The sequence below is a fragment of the Lonchura striata genome, chromosome 2 (assembly GCF_046129695.1).
Source record: "Lonchura striata isolate bLonStr1 chromosome 2, bLonStr1.mat, whole genome shotgun sequence".
NCBI lineage: Eukaryota > Metazoa > Chordata > Aves > Passeriformes > Estrildidae > Lonchura > Lonchura striata.
Window position 1 is genome coordinate 93,169,063 of NC_134604.1, and position 21,204 is coordinate 93,190,266.

General features: G+C 37.5%; 1 protein-coding gene across 2 annotated transcripts in view; it reads left to right on the forward strand.

The window, feature by feature from the left end:
- COL4A1 (collagen type IV alpha 1 chain) overlaps nt 1-19,248 on the forward strand; it is a 120,851-nt gene extending 101,603 nt beyond the window's left edge. Inside the window, exons 42-52 of one of the 2 annotated variants that reach the window (XR_013339523.1) lie at nt 1,831-2,016; nt 2,657-2,790; nt 6,096-6,168; nt 6,875-6,946; nt 8,258-8,386; nt 9,762-9,860; nt 10,009-10,221; nt 10,965-11,142; nt 12,332-12,351; nt 13,777-13,891; nt 14,509-14,611. Coding sequence is in view for 1 of the 2 variants with exons in the window: in XM_077781584.1 (XP_077637710.1) it covers nt 1,831-2,016; nt 2,657-2,790; nt 6,096-6,168; nt 6,875-6,946; nt 8,258-8,386; nt 9,762-9,860; nt 10,009-10,221; nt 10,965-11,142; nt 13,777-13,891; nt 14,509-14,681; nt 16,297-16,378 (1,454 nt within the window). In the remaining variant the exon portion in view is untranslated. Of the gene's footprint in view, nt 1-1,830; nt 2,017-2,656; nt 2,791-6,095; nt 6,169-6,874; nt 6,947-8,257; nt 8,387-9,761; nt 9,861-10,008; nt 10,222-10,964; nt 11,143-12,331; nt 12,352-13,776; nt 13,892-14,508; nt 14,682-16,296 lie in introns of those variants that run through there. The other variant, XM_077781584.1, reaches the window with a different exon arrangement.
- Nucleotides 19,249-21,204: the final 1,956 nt, after the last annotated feature.

A 21,204-nucleotide genomic window follows, 5' to 3' on the forward strand; every position in this document is an offset into this window, starting at 1 on the left:
CTTCCCAACATACTATAAATGTAATTCCGTAATGCAGATTACTTTCTACTTCATTCTTTTACATCCTATGCCTTCTCAGAGCAGGCAGAAGCTCTGAGAGGTTAAAATACTGATTTCTGTTACAGTGGCAACATCTTGGAGTTAGATATACACTAAAATAGGTAATTATTCATAGTGTGGAATTCACTGCAAGCTGTGGTGTGATGAGGTAATATAAATAACTCTCATATTTGTGTGCTGTGCTTTTGACTCCAAGTATTTCTGTTTTCCTACTAATTTTGCAAGAATCAAAATTTAGTGAGGCTCTGTGCACCAGACAGCTATAGGCAGTGGTTTTGTGACCAGGATACTGTAGTAATTTTTTTGCCTGAATCTGTTTTGCAGCCCAGGTGTATTAATTGCTAAAATAGTTATCTAATGGTGCAGAGATGTAAAAGATAGTAGAGTCCTGCTGAGATCTCACTGAAAATTTTTATTACCTGGGCTCAGGACTTAACAGCTTTGGTACAGCTGCATGACTATGACAATTCAAGTCCCCTTATGTTCTTTGAAAAGTGTGTCACTACACTGTGCTGTGAGAATGGTTTGGTTGGTTGAGTGAGTGCTTGTTCAAGGTATTTGTAATGCACCATGCTCCATTTTATTAAATAAGTGTATCTTAAACACTAGGCTGCAATAGATATAATACTGAAGAAATGTCAAACTGCTGTTGATAAAATTGTGTATAATGTGTATAATCAATTTTAGCCATCCACAATTTTCCATTGTGGAAAGCACAAACAATTCAACTAGTCCATCCATGAAATTAACATGACATGGCAGACTTTGAAGAACTTACATAGCTTTAAATATCAATGCCCTACCTCACCCATTCATTCTACTAATACAGGAAATTTGTCTGGACAATCCAAAGTGATAAACCAGAATTTCAGAATATATTTTATTTACCATCTTAGACTAATTAACAGTCATTAACTACTGTGAAAGCCCTAATGTTAGAGAACTTAATAGATGTAGCAAATTTTCTGATCATAGCTTGGTAGGCATGTAGAGCACTAGATTATGAGAACACTTCTCTCACCTTCCACATCTCTCCTTTTGTCAGCTCAGTTCATTTAAAAATATCTGGGTTTAGAGTAAATATATATTCCACTTAAATAATTTGTGTTCTAAAGGTATTTCTTTGGTAGTTCCAAAGAAACAAGTCCAGGATTTAAAAACCTTGTTCTGCTCAAGTGGAGAGCCAAGGATAGTGTTCTCTATACGTTTTGGGTTTTTTTATTATTGTACTTACACCAGTTACTCTGTATTCTTTTTGCTCAATCTAAAACTAGATTGAATTGCAACTGTTAACTATTTATACAAGCCGGAAAGTAAGTACAATGGGTCTAAATCTAGATCTTAGTAAAAAAGTATTCAATTTTTCTCCAGGAGCAAGACCTTTTGTGCTTAGTCAAGCACAGCATCCATTACTTGGCTCTGACAATAATAATTGCTGTGGAGTAAGGGTTTGGGGGCTTTATAATCTTTGTGTAAGGAGTGGTAGAGGGATGCTGAATGTTAATCTATTTTAAAAGTGACTAAAAATAGCCCAGTGATGAGTTTAGATAAGAAAATGTATGTCAGACAAACTACTTTCCTCATATTTTATATCATAATGTGAAAAATCATACAGTTTTCCTGAAGTTTTGCATTTTTATAGAAATCTATAAAGTTAAGGTCAGTGTTTTCAGAAAGAATAAGACTTACTATGAGTGGACAATATGGCAGAAGGTTTAAGTGATTGTGATAGTCTCTCTAATCCTGTTCTGTGGTTGTTTCAAATCTTAGGTGCAAAAGGTGAAGTGGGTTTTCCAGGATCCCCAGGAAGTCCAGGGATCCCAGGCCTGAAAGGGGAACCAGGATATGCAGGTCCACCAGGCCCTAAAGGCAGCCAAGGTCTTCCTGGGCTACCGGGAAGTGCAATTGAAGGTCCCAAAGGAGACAGAGGACCCCAGGGCCAACCTGGTCTTCCAGGTAATTCTTCATCTTTATTGCTATTCATCGAGGCTCACCTAGTTAATTAATTAATAATACAATCAGTATTGCACATTTTTGTTTATCTTCTTCTCTCAGGTCAGAGAAAAGCCTTTGTTACAGGCAGTTTTGGCAGTATGTCCTAGAACAGGCTGTTTTTATGTCCTCAAGCAGCTGGCTTTGTCCAGAAATCTTTCTAGTGTTGAGAAGGTTGCCTCCCATTTCCATGTTTCCCTATGGACTTTATTTACATTTTTGAGGCATCTGGAGATATATGTTCCTGTGTCTTGGAGGTTAATGTATTTAAAAATGAGCCAGCTTGGCCTTTCCATGGCAGTGGCCTGTGCTAGAGGCTAAGGAGGAGAGTGGAGCAGAGCTACAAAATATCTTTAACGTGTTTATGCCTGAGGATGGACTATCTACTTGCTCTGCACGTGTGGAAAACTGCCTCTATCAGCTACAGGCTGAGAGATTATTGGATGAGAAGTCTCCTTGCAACAGATTCTCCTACTTATTTTCTTGAAATAAGAATTATTAACAATTATTTTGGTTCTGTCCATCTGTAGATGCTGTTTGTCCTCCATCAGATACTGCTGTAAGCCAATTTTTCTACTAAATACTCTTTTCTTCTGGTTTTTAGGTGCACCAGGTCCAACAGGGCCACCAGGACCTCCAGGTCTGAAAGGGGCCAAAGGAGAGCAAGGGAGCAATGGCTGGCCAGGGACTCCTGGGGGTCCGGGCATGAAAGGAGATCCGGGTTTCCAAGGACTGCCAGTAAGTTACTTTCATTACACTCCAGATTTGCTGAAAGCTGGTTCTTGTAATTAATGGATATATTAATCACACAGTTTCGTGTTCAAAACAATTATATTTTATGTTCAAAGTACCTTTGGACTCACTGCTGATGATGTAAAATCAGTTTGAAAGCATTCTAGTGCTCTCCTTGGAAAGGCTGCCCCAGTGAGCTAATGAACTTATTAGAAATTTATAGATAGTGAGTGGTAACATACAACACCCAAAATATAATTTACAGTGTCTTAACAGTACAGGATGGCTGAAGCATATCCATAAATCTGGTAAATGCATTAGTAGTTAATTTTAAGGGCTGCATATTTCATGATAAATTTCCTTCTGAAAATACCTGAACTGTTTGCTTTTGTTATGAAGGCTCTCAAATAAAGTGCAATTTCAGTACTGTCAGTGATGAAATATTGCTGATGATTTAGAACTACAAATAGGCAATACTATTAATACACTTTTGTTCATATATTATTCATTTTCCCTGGCCTAAAATAGTCACTTTTCAGTATACTAGCGAGAATGAAGTAGAATAGGACAGTCACCCAGAATAGTTTGTCTTCTATATTCTTTCTCTCAGGGTGTATGATCCCTTTTTCCATACTGAAAAATATGCTCTATTTTTTTAACTTTTCATTCCTCCTTTCCTACTACACTGGGAATGGAGATCATTTAGCCCAGAGTAGAAGGAGCCTCAGAGAGGAGCTTATAATTCTCTACAAGTCCTCAAAGGAAATTGTAGCCTTGGTCTCTTCTCCCAAGTAACAAATTACAGGACAAGAAGAAATGGCCTCAGGTTATGCCAGGGGAGCTTTAGACTGGATTTTAGGAAAAATTTCTTCACTGAAAGGGTGGTCAGGCATTAGAATGAGCTGTCCAGGGAAGTGATGGAGTCACCATCCCTGGAAGTGTAAATGTGTGGATATAACATTTGAGGTGTTTAGTTTAGTGGTGAACATGGTGGTACTGGGTTAATGGTTGAATTTGACGATCATAGAAGTATTTTCCAATCTTAATGATTCTATTAAAAAAAGGACAATAATAACAATAAAAATAATATTTATGGAAAAAAAGAATGAGAAAATACCTAGTGTACAAAAGAAATACTCAGGAATAAGGTCCTGATATGAAATGCAGAACTTTAAAGGTCCACTTTATTCTTGATAATGCAAATATCTAGTGCATCTTTTTCTGTGTCCTGGAGTCACTTCACAGAGACATCAAGGTTTTTAGGTTTTTTTTCCCATGTTCAGACCTTTTTATGTTTGATACCATACTGTACCATACCATACCAGCTTTGAAGATAGTACATTCAGCATAACACTCCAGTATATTTTCCCTAGATTAACAGTTTGCACTACTTTTGCAGAAAGCTAAATTTCTGTATCCCAGGAAATTGTAAGGATTTTTACTGGTTGATATACCATTCTGAGACTGTTTGCTGAGAAAGAATGGGAAATGCCTAAGGGTTTTGATTCTGTGCCTTCAATCAGAAAAAAATGTTTCACTATTCTTGAGTCATAATTCATAGTAGGGGGTTGTTAACTCAGTGTGAAAGGCTGCAGTGAGAGTAATATTAAATATTAAGCTTCCTCTGGTGATACATACTAAGATGAGTTTCTAATGTCCCCAGTGTCACAGGCTCCTGCTCTGATTATGGCTCAATTGATGATACAGGTCTCCAGGTACATGGTTACCTATATCAGAATGGAGATTTTGTTGCAACATGAGTGACACAACCTGTCCAAAAATTGTATCCAAAGAAAGTAAATGCAGAGATCAGACTGTGAAATGCAAATCTCATGGGTTTTTTCCTATTCGTTTTAGTGTTGAAATGGGAGAAGAAACATTTTCCTGAAATAATTTTGTTCTGTTTGGAACAGATCTAAAAAAGTTGTTTACCAAGCTGTATCTGATGGGAAAGAAAAGTTTAGGAAATGCATACTGTTATGGAAAACATATTTTGATGGAAAGCTTCTAATAAACTCCTCTTATAAATATTTTTATAATTATAACCTAATATATATATAAAACCCCTTTCTTTTAATGTGATGAATTCATAAGTGCTTTCTGAATGAAAGATAGCCCTCCTGGTTTGGGCTTCAGAAATTCATGTATTATGATACAAAGAGACAGCCATTTATTTAAACAATCCTCTATACTGTGACCATGTGACTAGAAGAAACCAGGGTATCTTACTTCATTAATGCCTTTCTTAGCACTCTTGAGAGTAGCATCTCTTTTGTTTAACTTTGGAGTCTTTGGAAGTTTAACTGGCATCCATTTTTGAACTAGTCATCTCTTCAGCATTTATAATCAGTGAAAAGAAACAGACATTTGTTGTTCTGCTCACCTTAATACAAACATCTTACTTCCACTGAATGAAAAATCACTCCTGTGTGCCTATTCTATTGCTCTGCAAATAGTTCAATTCACATCTCCATCTGGTTGGTAGGTTACTTAGCAAAAGGATTTTATTTCTTTCCTCCACCTGTGTTCCATGTTTTATTATATAGTGAACTATCACTGTCATATGAAATCAGACAGGGAGAAACTCTAAACTATACTTACAAGCTTTTTGCAGATGATCTGCAACAGACAAAAGAAGAAAAGGAAATTGGAAGCCATTTGAATGACTATTTACAGTGTCTTTTGAAAAGGGTCTTGGTTTTCCTTGAAGTGAGGCTACAGTGAACTTGTTACCATTAATTTCAGGGCTACAGTTTAGAATGGTGAAGGCAGAAGGAGGAGTTCCCATTGTGTTTGAAGTGTTTTAAGTCCTTGAGTGTTTTAGCCCTGTTGAAAAGTAAAAATCTGCATAGAATTATAAATTGTTGAGCATATTTAATTTCATCCCATGTGTGAATGTAGAAGTTTTCAAGTCTGCTAGAATTTCCTCATTTTATTATCTAACTAGCAACCTCCTGCTGGGATTGCACTGAAATTAGTATCTTCTGAGATTTGTGCTTACAGATGTTTTACGTAATAATATGGTCTATGTTTGAGAACCTTTTTACTGGCTGCAGTGCAAGTAGGATCTCATTCTGCTCTGGTATCTTTGTGAGGCAAAAAATAGTTCAGAAAGAGCAAAGTGTCACTCCTGTTCCTTTAGGAGAAGCTTCTCAGCTAGTCAAGGGAGAGAATGGAGAATGACCATTTCTTAAATTTAATGGATTTCTCATATTATATTTTTTTCATAGGTTTCCAGTAAGACACAGCCTACTTGAGAGTCATATCATAGTAGTGTAGGATAACTATATTTCACATTTTCTTTTATGCAGGGTAGTCCTGGTTTACCAGGAGATATTGGTCCAAAGGGTGATCTTGGACCTCCAGGAGTTCCAGGTGTTCCAGGTGAGGAGAAAACTTAACATACTCCTGAAAAGCACACAAAAATGTCTCTTTCACATCCTTCCTCTCTCAAAAGAAATGCCCAAAGAATGTTGACTCAATGTTAATAATTACTGAACAGGACACTGAAAGCTGTGTCAAAAAACATACAAAAGCATTGAGATTTTTCTTAAGTTTTTTCTCTTGCCTATTCTTTTTTACAATTAAATGTGCACTTCCTTGAAAAGATGGATATAAAATTGATTGTTAGATGCTACCAGTCAAGAATATTCAAGATTCTTCAAGAATCTTTCTTGAGAATTGCTAAATGTTATAGCTATATGTGAGGAAGTGAGCTCTGTATGTCTCTCTTGTTTAATATGTTCCTGCTAGTGTCACCATCATGTACATGAAAATACCAGGTGTATAAAAAATACAGTTATTAATAAGAAAAACATAATGCTTTTAATCTAGAGAATGATATTATTAAAGTAAGAGAACTTTGGGGAGAAGTAAGATAAAAAATAAGATAAATTTATTTTCAGTCATCATTTCTTTTGTGACTTAGTGGTGGTGTTTGTATTGTGTTCCTGCAAACAATTTAAAAGTACTTGAGCAAATAAAGTCAATTCCTTTTCAGGATCATGGGGTTATACATGATTATTCCACACATATTCTTCCAAATCAAGAAATTACTGAATTTTCATGCAAATATTTCCTTTGAGTTCAGGTCCAAAAGGAACTCCTGGCTTCCCAGGCCTTAAGGGTGAGCGAGGTGACCAAGGTCTTCCTGGATCTAAAGGTATAATGAAGACTTGTGCTTTTTTTCCCCAGATTTTTTCAGTAAAATTGCTATTTTTTATTATTTTTTTGTTATTTCTGGCTATAACTCCATCACTCTTTTGTTCTGTGTAAAAACTTATAATATGAAACCAGGTATCATGTATCAGCATCTGAATGGTCAGATTAGAATCACAGGATGTTTTGAAGGGATCTTAAAAATCACCTAGTGTCAACCTGCCTGCCATGGGCAGGCACATCTTTCACTAGACCAGGTTGCTCACAGCCCCATTTAACATGGCTTTGAATGCTTCCAGGGATAGAGCTTTGTAGCTTCTCTGGGAAACCTCTTTTCCAGTGCCTCACCACCCTCACAGTAAAAAATTTTCCTCCTTAAGTCCAATTTAAATTTACACTCAACCTGTAAACACTTATTTCTTTCACACTGCTTCCCCTTGTCCTGTCACTCCAGACTCTGGTAAAAAAAATCTCTCTCGGTGTTTCTTATAAGCCCTTTTTATATACTGAAAGCCACAGTAAGGTCTTCCCTGGGCCTTCTCTGCTCCAGGCTGAGCAAGCCCAGCTCTCTCAGCCTGTCTTCATAGACCTCTTCCACCCCTCTGATCATTTTCATGGCCCTGCTCTGGACCTAACAGAGCTCTAACAGGTATATGCCCTCCTTGTACAGGGGACCCCAGAGCTGCATATAATATTCCAGGTGGGCTCTTATGAGAAGAGAGCAGAGGAGGAGCATTACTGGTCACACTTCTTTTCGTGGAGCCCTGTATTGGCTTGCTGGGCTGCAAGCAGACATTGCCAACTCATCCCGTTTTTCATCTACTTGTGTTTCCCAAGTCCTTCTCTGCAGGGGTGCTTGCAATCCATTCATCCCCCAGTCTGAACTGATATTGTGGATTGCACTTGGCCTTGCACTTGTTGAACTTCATGAGGCTCCCATTGGCCCACTTGTCATGCATGGCATGGTGCCTCTGGATGGCATCCCTTCCATCCAGCATCTTGACTAGACCACTCAGCTTGGGGATATTTGCAAACTTGCTGAGACAACTCCATGCAGCCTAAGGCCTGGACAGCTATTTCAGTCCATGAGAAGTGTTTGGCTAGAGATACCAGCACAGATAGGCTTCCATTTGGGAAGCTCTGCAGTTTCCTTCACATGTGAAGTCTAGGATGTGTTTATACCTTGTGACTGTCTGTGAGAGGTTCCAGTCTCTGAGTGCATAAATGGCAATACAAGGTAACATTTTTTTGCCCCCCCTTTTTTTTTATTGCACAATAATAAATACGTGCTATTTTTCTTGGTTGATTTCCACAGGTTTACAAGGCCCACCAGGCCCACCAGGTCCTTTTCAGCTTATTAAAGGGGATCCTGGCTTACCTGGACCTGTAGGACCAGTTGGTCTCAAGGGATTCCCAGGACTTCCAGGTCCCAAAGGACAACAAGGTGAGAGTTTCTAATTTTTCAGTAGAAACACATTTTTTGTAATGTAAAATAGACCAAAAGTAGGCTAGATACTGCAAGATTTTTGGTATAATGCTATCCAAGTTTTGTAAGCCACTTAAATGGTGTCAATGATGAAGAAGCTCCTTTTTGAAGCCCATCCAAAATAGATGCCTTCCTGGTGATTTTTTATGGGCTCTCTGCAGGCATCACATCAGTATTTGAAATCAGCAGGAGGCAGAATGACTTGCAACACATTCCTTATCCTTTCCCCAAGATGTATTTGTTAGGCTGTCTTCTGTCATTAGTCTTGAATCAAAACTGAATTACTGTGTGTCTCTGTGAGTAGAAAGCATGAGGAATACCACTTGATCCTGGAATGAAAAGTACTTCCTGAGGAAGCTTGTTCCATGGTGCTGGATTTCTTCTTTTAGTCCAGATATTGCAATTTTTATAAAGAGTAGGTGAACTGCAAAAGTGAAACACACTAGCAAATAAGAGAATGGAGCAAGTGGTAGGAAAAATGCTACCACAAGGACACATCCTTCAGAATGATGGGAAATGAGAACAGGAGCTCAGGAGTGTTAAGATTTTAAGGGAAAGCTTTTTTTCCTTAATTACTTATATTGAGTTGATAGAGAATTACAGTGGAGGATAATGAATATCTTCTTCCTAGTTAATATAGTAGGTATTAAATTTTCCTCTTGAGGGTGGGATGCAACTCTGCAACAGCTGTACTTTATGAAATAGCTGTGAAACAGCCTCAGTGATTGAACACAGCATGGGTTTGCTTGTGCAGAATCCATTGTTCTATCACTAGTAGTCAATTCAGTACATCAACACAATATTTCTTTTTGGGTGGTCAGGAAAAGGAAAGCTGTGAATGTCTAAAGCTTCTGATGAGTCACAGAAATGTTGCTATAGTGCTGATGGCATTAACTTCCTCTTTTTGAAGTCAGATTTGCTGAATTTATGTAGGATTCATAGCATCTCTAAAAATTGATAAAGGGAAGACATAAAATATGTCTGAATTGGGAAGAAGCTAGGAGAATATCATTGTTCAGGACCCTACTTTTTTACAGTCTATTTTTGATTGAGTCGTAAGATAAGCAGAGAGAGAAGAGATTCCTTTTCATATTCCAGGAAAACGCTTGTTATTTTAGAAGCACACTCTGTCCTTACTTCTCCTTTCTTCTCTACTATAGAACCACTTTGCCTTCAGTAACTCATATGTGCTCTTGGTATGGGACTGTATGTACTGAATCTCCATGAGTTTAGTTTATGCTGGGGCATACCTATGCTGTGCTGTATTAAAACCAAAAAGTCAGAGTGAACATGACATAATATCCAGTAATAATTATTGCTTGTTTTTCAACAGGGGTGACAGGACCTTCAGGTGTACCTGGACCACCTGGTAGTCCAGGGTTTGATGGTCAGCCTGGGCAGAAAGGAGAAGCTGGTCCTTTTGGTCCCCCAGGTAAGTTCCTGCATTCTTCAAAGACTTGATTCCTTCATGGAAAAATAACATATGATATTAGGTGTGAATGTATCTAATTTCATTTTTTTAGTTATGTAGGGAGAGTACTGCTGTCTGCAGAATTAAAATGAGCCTCTCTATATTGTAGGGCCCAGAGGATTTCCTGGTCCACCTGGCCCTGATGGCTTGCCTGGGGCTATGGGCCCACCTGGGGCACCATCTGTTGCTCATGGCTTCCTTGTTACAAGACACAGTCAAACCATTGAAGAACCTTCGTGTCCCTTTGGAACAAGGCTGATTTACCACGGCTACTCCTTGCTTTATGTACAAGGCAATGAACGAGCACATGGCCAAGATCTGGGTAAGAAGAGACCTAATTAGAATTCTGTTAGAATTCATTACAAACCAAATGCTGCTCTCATTTGTAGAACTGCATTAAGCAAATCTGTGAAATTGCTCTGGCTCAGACCTAGGCATCCCAGAGCAAGGAAGATGTTTCTATACCACAGTGAATACAACACCTAGTTACTGAGATGGCTCATGGGGTCTGGACAGTCAGATGGAACTGGGTTTGCTCAGCATTAACATATATTTATGGGGGGGGGGCCATTATTGCAGTCTACAGATGTCTAGAGAAAGGGTAGAGTATGGAGTCCCTTCTCAGAGGGTCTCGGTGACAGAAGCAGCAATGGACCACAAGTATGAGACACATTTTAGTGAAACATAAATAAAAGCTCTTTTATCATGCTGATGGTCAACCATTGGAACAGAGAGATGGTTGAATTTTTTGTCTTTAGAGATCCTCAAAACTCAACTAAAACTGTTCCCAAGAAACCAGATCTAACTGGCAGGGCAGTAGGATAGATGATCTCTAGAGGTCTATTCCAACCTAATGTATTCCATAATTCTACAGGCAAGACTAGACTACTTTCCTTGTCCTGTTCATTCCTCATGAAGCAAAGAGAATTCACTTCCTCTGAGAAAACTGGTCTGTCCAGAGCAAGTGTACTCTGCCTTTTTTAACTGCTTCTGGAAATAAGTGTTAGGCAGTTGGCAGTGGTTTAACAAAACTGTTAAGAAATAACCTTTCACTTGACATTTCAGGCACAGCAGGAAGCTGTCTTCGTAAATTTAGTACCATGCCTTTCTTATTCTGCAATATCAACAACGTCTGTAATTTTGCATCAAGGAATGACTACTCCTACTGGCTGTCTACTCCTGAGCCCATGCCAATGAATATGGCTCCTATCACTGGTGACAATATCAGACCATTCATCAGCAGGTATGGTTTCAGTTCTGCTTATTTATAAAGTGAAAAAGCCTGTGGAAAAAGTGCAGGGTACTTTATTTTTCTGGACAAGGTTTTTAATCTGTATATTTTTATTTCCTGCCTTTCAATTTAAAGTTTGAATTCTTTTGATGAAATGTTTCAAAGTGTGCGTGTTTTCCGTTTAGACTTTGATCAAAAATAAATCCATTCTGGGGGAAACCCAAACAAATAAAATAGCCTATTTTGAGTATAATTGAAATGAAAATATTTACTTTGAAATGTTGTCTTGCAAAAGCTGTGATGTACTTTGAAGGAGAAATTTTTTTGCATTTTCTCAACACTTCTGGTTTTTAACTAGCCATAGCTAGAAGATTTTTAGGGCTCAGTTTCCTTTTGTTTAAAAATGGTAGCATTTTTATCATACAGTAGACTGACAGCCTTCTTCAATTGTTTTAGACATTCGGCTTGAATATAGCCATTATTGTCTGAATCAAATGAAACAATTGCAAAATCAATCATCTGGTTTTCTTAATAATTCCAGATTCGCAGCTAGCATAAGGAATGGTGCTTATATCAGAGACATAACTGTTCTGCATCAATGCATCATGTTGAACTTTTGGTCCATTTGAAATTTTAAGACCACTAGAAATTTCTGTCATTGCTTCTAATCTGTATTAGCTCCTGCTGATCCCTCTTCCAGCCATATTTAATGAATGGGAGTGGAGATTGCTGGTAATGATTTCTCAGGTACATCCAAGAGAAAGGACAATCCAAATCAGCAGTAGGTTGTATTCTGGACATCCTGGATGTTTGAAAAGCTATATGGCTCTACTGCAAAACATTTGATGTTTATTTTGCATAGTGGAATCCTTCTTATATCTGCAGTCGTACTCTGTATTCTTACTTTTGGTTTAGTACCAAAGAAGTTGGTATATTTTGAAAATGAATGAGCAGATTAAGGACAAGATTCTCAGGAGAGACTATAGCTTTTGTTAGTTTTAAATTTTTGGTTGTTCGTTGCATGTGAATGGAAGAGGCTTGACTTTCAAAAAAAGTTCAAATTGCCAAACCTCTGAAATTCATATTCCTTTTATGCCATCCCATATCGTGCACCCAAAATAACCTTTAACAGTCATGTTTTAAACTCTTGCTGAAGGAGGTACTAACCAACCCTTTGCCTTATCTTATGCCTACGGATTAGCTTTGGCACCATAAGGACGCGTAAGTGTGTACATGTATGTGCATATGTGTGTGTGCGTGCATGTATGCTTATGTGGTTTTCTCCTCTTAGTCATAGCAATGAGTGAAATAGAAGTAATATTAATTTTAGAAAACTAGCAAAGAATCTGGAAGACTCTTCTTTCAATTTATTTTATTAGTTGCTACTTTTTAACCAAGAGTTTTTCCTGTCCAAATGTAGAAAATGTGTAGAAGTGTCACTTGATGCCTTGAATCATAGGACTTCTTTTCCTGTAAGGCCTTCTACTGAATTATCAGCAGTCTCTTGAAGCAAAGCAGAGCTCCAAGAATAGAGGCAGCTTTACATTCCTTCTTTAAACTTAGTCTTTCATTGATGTAGTTCTTAAAATAACTCCCTTGCTTCTGCACTAAAGATGAAGGCAGTAGGTATGAAAGCAGTCTTCACAAGGCAGAAGGAGAAGGCTTTCATTCTGAATACCTTTGCTTCTCTGCATTTTCCAGAATCCAGCTTAATCCATTTTGCACTTCATTCTTTTCCCTGCTCTGATAACAGGAATCAGACTGTTTAGTTTTAAATAATTTTCATAATTGCTAACTGCAGCAGCCAGTTGAAGAGTTGTACAAGAAAAAACTGATTATATCTACCAAATTCCTTATTACCAGCCCCCATATTAAAATTCCAGCCCAGCTCATGGGTTTGTTCTGATTCTATGAAGGCATGATTGGTCATTGGATTATTCAGTAACTTAGCAGTTCTGAGACATGAGGAATTTATCTAAAGTAAAAGACCTGGTGCTGCATGTCTTTCTGGAGAATTGCTTTGAAGTTTGTTGTGCAAGTTACTTTGCTGGAAATCTCTTACTGGAGAAACAGACCAAAAATGTAAATAAAACACACTTTCAAGGAAAATGCATGGGAAAGAATCTGCATTAGATTATCTTAGCAGTGATTGCCTTTGTAAGACATTTTCCAGAGAGATGGCTTTTTCTCTGGAAGTCAGAGCTAAGTTTAGGATGATGAATTGCTGTTACTTGTTTCTGATCACACTGGACCACTTTTAAGTGATACTTGCTGAGATGCAGTGTTTGGCTATTTGCTCCCCATGTTCATGACATTGAGAACTTTTAGAAACTTCAGTACAAACAGGAGTAGACAAAAGAAAAATGTGTGTAAATGCATGTAGATAAGAGGTGTCATTCTTTTCTCATAGGAAAGCTAATAGGAATAAGGCTTAATAGTTGAACTCTCTCTTAGTAAGGGAAAAATTAAGAAGTTTACAAAACAAATTAGAAATTAACAAAAAAGAAAAAAGAACCAGCTGGCTGTTTTTCTAAATGAAACATTGGTTTTGAACGTGACATTTTCTATTTCAAGATTTCTAGCTTCTGAATAAAGAACTATTAATCCTTAAGTGCATACAGCTCATTCATGCCTTGGTCCTTCTAGATGCTCTGTGTGTGAGGCTCCTGCTATGGTAATAGCTGTTCACAGTCAAACAATTCAAATACCACCGTGTCCTGAAGGCTGGAGTTCACTTTGGATTGGTTACTCCTTTGTCATGGTAAGTGTACTAAGACATACTCTGAGCTGAGGAAAGCATTTGTTTCAAGGTTTTTATCTATGGAAATTTAGTATCTGACTCTGTCCTTTCAGGCTTTAGGAGGGCATTATACCTCTACCCTTTGCAGTGACTTCAAAAAGAATCTCATCATTTTCCCAGGCAAGGCCTGGGCACGGTCTGAGACACAGCTGGGTGCAAAGCTGTTAGCACTTGGCAATGGGAGAGAGGTCACTGTGATGTGGGGTGAGAATGGGGTTAGCTATTCACATAAAAGCCATACCAGACCTTATGCCTCCTGGGCCAAGAGCTAGCCCTGGCATGTTGCTTACATAGAGATACCTTGAGTCCTGCTGTCTCTCCTGAAGGCCTTCTGTGCATACAGCTGCCCCTGAAGCTGATATTGCTCATGTGTCATGTTGCTCTCGTGAGAGAGAACCTAATGGAGTCTTCAACTCCACCTTCTTGTTCCTCCTTGAGCTGAGCAACAAAACAGCAGATGGACAGAACAGAGGACAAGGAGAGAAGTGCAAAGAATTATTTGTGTGAGAGAGTTCATTGAAGTTGTAGCAGAAGAGGTAAAGAGTGCCTCTGTGACCAATGCTTTTGCCTTTTCCTAGCACACCAGTGCTGGTGCAGAGGGCTCTGGCCAGGCCCTGGCATCCCCTGGTTCCTGCCTGGAGGAGTTCCGCAGCGCTCCCTTCATTGAATGCCATGGCCGGGGCACCTGCAATTACTATGCAAATGCTTACAGCTTCTGGCTTGCCACTATAGAAAGGAATGAGATGTTCAGGTAAGTTTGTGATTTATTTATCACTCTTTGAGACTCAGTTGAGCCTTACCGCTGAAAAAAAGAAGTATTTTTTGAGTGTAATACAGGTTTGAGTACTGGCTATCCACCAGCACAGTTAATTTATGTAGTTAATCATTTTTATAACAGAAAGAAAAAAAATTAGTAGCTTCTGGGGGAATTAATGAATGTATCATCAGTTAGCGTTTGCAATGTGTCATTTGTACCATGTATTTTGCTTTTCAAAATCATCTAACAATGGTCACAATTCCACTGTTTCTGATTGTATTCACCAAGTGGTAACTGGGATAGGCTGACATACTGATTGAAATTAGATTAGAATATAACATTTCCTGTAAATGTGTGTTAACGTATAATAGAACTACTTGCAATTTGTACAGGTGTTAAACTAAGTGAGTTGAACAATTATTTACCTTTCCCTAATGTTAGAGGAAGTATGTTTGAGTAAAATGCAGCTGGTGGTAATAGGTTTTGTTCTGGTCTCCTGCACATGAGTACTTTTCAATACAGGCTAATTTGTTCTGTATGAGTGTTACTAATATGTTAGCATATAGGTCAGTTCCCATGTCTGCATAGCTTAACTGGTCAGCAGACATTCCTCTGGAGTGCAGGTAATCACCATCTTCCATCACAGTTGTGACTGCTGCTCCTCTTACCCTTCATCTTTTCATGTCTTCTAGATCTATGAATGCTGCCTTGCCTGTCTCAGAACAAAACAGGTTGTTTAGCCAGTTTTCACTCTTTGTTTATCAGATAGCTGTCAGTGGCGTAGGTATTAAAATTGAACGCTGAGACTGAGTATTGTTGGGGCTGCGATAATCTCATCAACCAGAAAAACTACTACCACAACCACCCCACCACTGGGGTAAGCCCTGGATCCCAGGAAAGAGGAAAGGTGGTCAGAAGAAAATTAGGAATGAGTACTAGTTGTTTCCATTCCTTGAGTCCTACCCAGAGACCTCTCAACTTCACACACTTTTCTGGCTGCAAACTATGCCTGAGATTAATAAAATAATCCCAGATTGTGGACCTGCCCTGCTATCAGAAAACACAAATACTCCTTAATTTCCTGTGAACTCATAATATTTTTTAATGAAAAGCATTAAATGCAAGCACACCTTTGGAAATTATTTATTTCTAGTTGCTAGGAGTAATTCCTTATGGCAGGTTAAAGAGAAAAGGCTTTGGTTTTTGTTTATATGTGACATCATGTAATTTCCTTTGCCAGCTTTTCATTTGTGTTTAAAGTCACAAGAGTTAGCAGAAACTCATAAACAGTCAAATTTCAGCTTCTTTGCCTAATTTTATTTTATTATCCAAATTTTAGATTGTTTTCAAACTGCTGCTTTAACAGATGATGTTCTAGGTTAAGGAAATGTTATGCCTCATGAAAGAACTGAATTCTTCATTAAGTGTGTGATGTTTAAAACTAATCTTATAATAGTTTGTGACCAAACATGGAAGTGATTACACACTGGAGAACTTAGGAATACCTTCTTGATTCAACAGAGACTGGAAGGAAGACTTGCATTCCAAGCTGGTGTTGTCAGTTATGAACCTGAAAATTGTTAAAGGGTCTTTTTTTTCTTTTCCATAGGAAACCGACTCCCTCAACCTTGAAAGCCGGGGATCTACGCTCAAATGTTAGCCGTTGTCAAGTCTGTATGAGAAAAACATAATGACTTTTGAATTTCAACTAATTTCACACAATATGGTGCTATTTGTTTAACAGCAATGAAGCCTAGACATATATCATATGTACCTCATTGTTGTCCAATATGAAAACAGTAAAGTGCCTTTTAGGAACTTGCATAACTAACACACACTGCTTTACTGGCCCTGTCCTTGCTAAAGAAGAAAAGAGACAACAAAGATAAGCTTCAAATGTTGACATGCCAAATGGCACTTTTGATCAAAGTATATGTATTTTTTATATAAATGCAATGCACTGATAGAATAAAAAGTCAGCATTTATCCAGAAAAAAATGCAAAGGTGCTAGGAGGTATGCAGTTCTGCCTTATACTGTTTGACCCCCCTTTCTCATTCTTGTATTATATATTTAGATTCATTTTTCTTCCCCAGATAAGTTTGTTACCGTTATCTAGGTGTCTTAAAATCCCAGACTCTTGGGTATGTACTTATTGTTCTTGTACAAAGAAATACTAATGTAAAAAAGAGATTTGGGATTACAGACTGTGGTTAAGCAACATGTAACCATCTTTTCACAACTTAGAGTGCCATCCTGCAAACCTTTGCTTCTGTTTGTAGCCTTTAGTGCTGTCAGTATTAATGGGTCTACATCTGGAAGACATTGCCAAATTGGCTTCACAAATAGGCATGTAAGTGTTTCTGCTATGTTGGTACTATGCAGCTTCTTTGTGCAGTAGAACAAACTTTCCTGTGGAATAAAGAATGATCCAGCAATGGTCAAGAAAAAATATATATATAAATATTTTAGTAATTTATATAGATATCAACCATTAGGCAAATCAAGCTCTGAGTTTATAATTTCAAAAAGAAGCTTACAAAATTTTTCTTCTTTTCAGTGTCATGAATTAGGTGTTAAATGCCAAAATATGATGTGAAATGTTCATTTTACATAGCCATTTCAATACTGAAGTTGCAGAGACTGAACCCAGGTTAATAGTTATTTGTGTTTATAATAGTAAATCCTGCTTTGAGCTTATAGTCTTTATTGTGTATTTAATATTTTTCAGGGTTTTAAACACTACTCACACACTGAATGACTTGATTTTTAAAAGTATAAGGCCTTAATTTTGTTAATATTGTGCCAAAATATTCTTCAAAGTGGCCTTAGAAATATTTCTAAAAATTTCTATGCAATGATACCATTGTTTGAGCACGTCTGTGTCCAAAAATGTTTTATGGACTATTACCATGAAAATATCAAAAGATTTTTGCAAATGCCAAGGCCTTTGTACAATTTCTTACATGTGTATTAAAAATTCAAGTTTGTAATAAAACTATTTGTGTAAAAAAAAAAACAAAACAGAAGAAACAAAGAAGTTTTTACTAATTTGTTATTAGCATTCATTTACAGCAATTAATTTTTAATAAGCCACCAATAAATGCACAAGCTTGCTGCAATCATAGATGATTCTTGTTTTGCACATCTTGCAGATGTACAAAGCATCTTCTAAAGGGGGAAATAGGGCACTGTACTGACACCTCTGTTGATATCTTGTAAGAACTGAACTAATAGATGAAACATGAGAAACTTATCACTGAAATGTATTTGATACAAACATATTACAAAAATCTGCTAACTTCATCTCAGCTCATGGGAATCAATCAAATGATGCACAATTTTCACTTTTCCTTTTCCTTTAAATTTTTCATGCACAAACAGAACTGATTTATGCAGGATAAAAATTAAAATATCTCATAGAACTTTGCTTTTAAGTGGACAAGATGAATCTTGGCTCTGGTTGAAGAGGAAATGGGCCATGCTATCGTTTTCCATGGCAAAAGCACATAATATGATAAAGTTTCTTGTTGTTTTCCAAAATTTGTGAAGACACTGTGGCTGCTACTGCTGTTTTGAACTTGGCTTTCACTTAAAATCCTTCAGGATATTCTCTGACCAAATGGCTGAAGGCTCCTGCATAGAAATTGGCTATTTCATTTAGCAATGATTCTTAACTCTCATGGAAGTTCTGACACTTGATAATCTTATTTATAAGATTATTTATAAGTCTTCGTGAAAGTTCTTTTCTACTCTATAAAATAAAGCAGTCTGATTATGTCTGAGCAGCCTCATGCAGGGTTTTCCCAAGGCACTTGATATCCAGAAGAAGAGGAGAAGACTATAAGGTGGTATAAGACTTTAAGATACCTTGTGGTATCTAGGAAAAAATATTCAAAAATTGAGTCTTCACTGACTCAGAGCATCCAAACTGCTGCTCACACTCTACATTTTATCTCCTGGTCAGCTAGGAATTTAATTTGCTATGGTCAAATTTCTTAGAACTGCCAGACAGTTTGGTTTATAAAGTTCTTAATGTATGTTTAAATCAGCTTGGTGTATATGAACTCTTGTCTTCTCAATTGGGAGCATTTGGAAACAAGGTCCTTTGAAAATTTGTGAAAACTGTTTGAACTGTAGTTTGATGTCTTCCTTATCTAATAGTAATTATTTATTCTATAACCTCCAGTTCATAAAATGACCTAACCATTCACATGCTAAAGATGCTGTTTCTTCTTAAATCAGTCACTAAACTTTTTGGTGCTTATTGGATATCAGTCAGATCTCCTGGAAATGTGTGAATGCTAGATTTTGATGCCCTGGGTGAGGAAGAGCCCGTGTGAAACACTGCCTTGCTTTCAAAAACCTCTTAAGTACCCCATATTCAGTCATTTTTGGCCAGCGTTTTGGCTACAATAAAGTTCATTGTGTGAACAGGCAACTGCTAACTCATCAGTTATTCAAATCATCTTGCAGAAGCTTCAATTTCAGGAGAAAATTTTTGAGTGCAGTACTTGAAGAGTCACTGTCATGTTCCAAATAAATACATTTCTAAAACAGCAGGTGGTGCCCTTGCTCTCTTTGTGTAGCGCTGAGACGGACAGCTTTATACTAACAAATACCTTGGACTCTAATCTGCTAACATGACCCTATTGAGTATATGACTATTTTCCCATGTCTCCATCTCTACTTTGACACGTTCTAGTCACCAGCAATTTTTCTTTTGAAATAGGAATGGATCAGTTTTCAATTAAAAAATTTCCATACATACTGCAAAATAATATTATAATATAATTAAATAATCCAATATATATTTTGAAGCAAGTGATGTCTTAGCCTGTGTGTCTTTTCTGATAGATGTACATTCAGTTTATAAATATATCTCTTATCCATAGTGGTAACTTCCTTGATGAAAAACTCTTTTTTCTATATAACAGGACTCCTGAGAACAATATCCCCATACTAGGCTCCCAGAAAAGTGACTGTATTTTCAGACTGAAATTGTATAGCTGCATGACTTTTTGAGAATGCCTTTCCTCTTTTCCATGTTTTATAAATCTGTAATAATCTGCACTAACTGCATAAGATGAAATGTAAACACAGAGCCAGGCCTGTGGATCTCAGAGCACTAAATAGAAAATACAGCACTGGCACAAAGAAAGAGCAGTGGCTAGTTGAAATGGCAGCTACCTCAGTACCTGCCTGTATCTCCAGCCCTTACTCGGTAGAGGTGGCTGGCCATGCCTGCACTGGGACTTCTGGGAGGAGACCAACAGCATTTTTTTCAGAGGTTGCAGTGGAGCTTTTCTCTCTGCTGGTTACGTTGTGGTGGCGATGTGCTGCCCACTGCATTTCCACCTCTTCATACAGAAATGATCTTTCTTATGATCTTCACATTCTGAATTAGATAACAGTGAGAACATGAGAGACCAGGGTGGATCTTTAAATGCATGTTTTGAGCTCAGACAAATGCTGAGACCAATGATGGATGGTCTGGAATATAATTAATCATTATTAAGAAGTAGCTACATGGAAGTGTTCAGCCTGTCAGTTCCAGAGGTAAGATGGTAGAGAGAAGGAAATAATTCCATCCATCCATTTGTAAAAGCATAGTATGAAATGGATAATAATTGTGAATTTGTAATATTGATGATGCCCCTACAGCATAATTATAAAGAAAAAATAATACACAAACTTTTAGCTCTAACAGCTAAACAGGAAGCATATGTTCTTTGTGAAAGATGTACTAACAAAACAACCTCAAAAAATTTTCCTGGAAGTATAATCTTTAAATCATTCTCTTTCTTCAGAGTGTCAGAGGAGTCCTTAAAAAAAATTCAGAGGGGAGTGTGTGGGTTTCGGCTATTCCTCTCTGGCAAACAATAAGCTTGTTGTTTTGCTGGAGGTGTTAATACCTGTGGGAGGATAAATCACTACTACTTCTCATAATAAACACAGGAATGCTCCTATTGTAAGATATTTTACCCAGTCAGGCTTACTGACACCAACTTCTCTCTTCATTTCCCACTGTGAGAGGATGATACTCAGAGCTGAATATTCTTACTTACTTTTCAGTGTTGATTTTTAAAGGTACATTCCTTTCCAGCTTTTCATTGCCTTCAAACCAGAGAACAGAGTATAAATATTGAAAAGATTTCTAAAATGTCTGAATCTTTTACATATGTTAGAGAATTGCCTTTTTTTCCCCTCTGGCTATATGCAGTCAGCTGTATTTGTTATAATTGGTGTGCAGAGGACAGAAGATTTGACAGAGTGAAAGTTATAGATGGAACATGATCATTTGATGCTCTGTCAACTCCTGTCTCGCCTAAGAAAACATGTTAGATTTCATGCAGAATTGTGGCAGGATTCATTTGTCATCTCAACCCCATGAAGTATGATTTATGCTGTGGTAAATAAACATGCAAAATGGCTTGGATAGGGGAGAACGTCTCGGTAAAACAGTCTAAAGAGCATTGATCAAACCTTTTTGTTATGCTTAGTGCACAGCTTTTAGA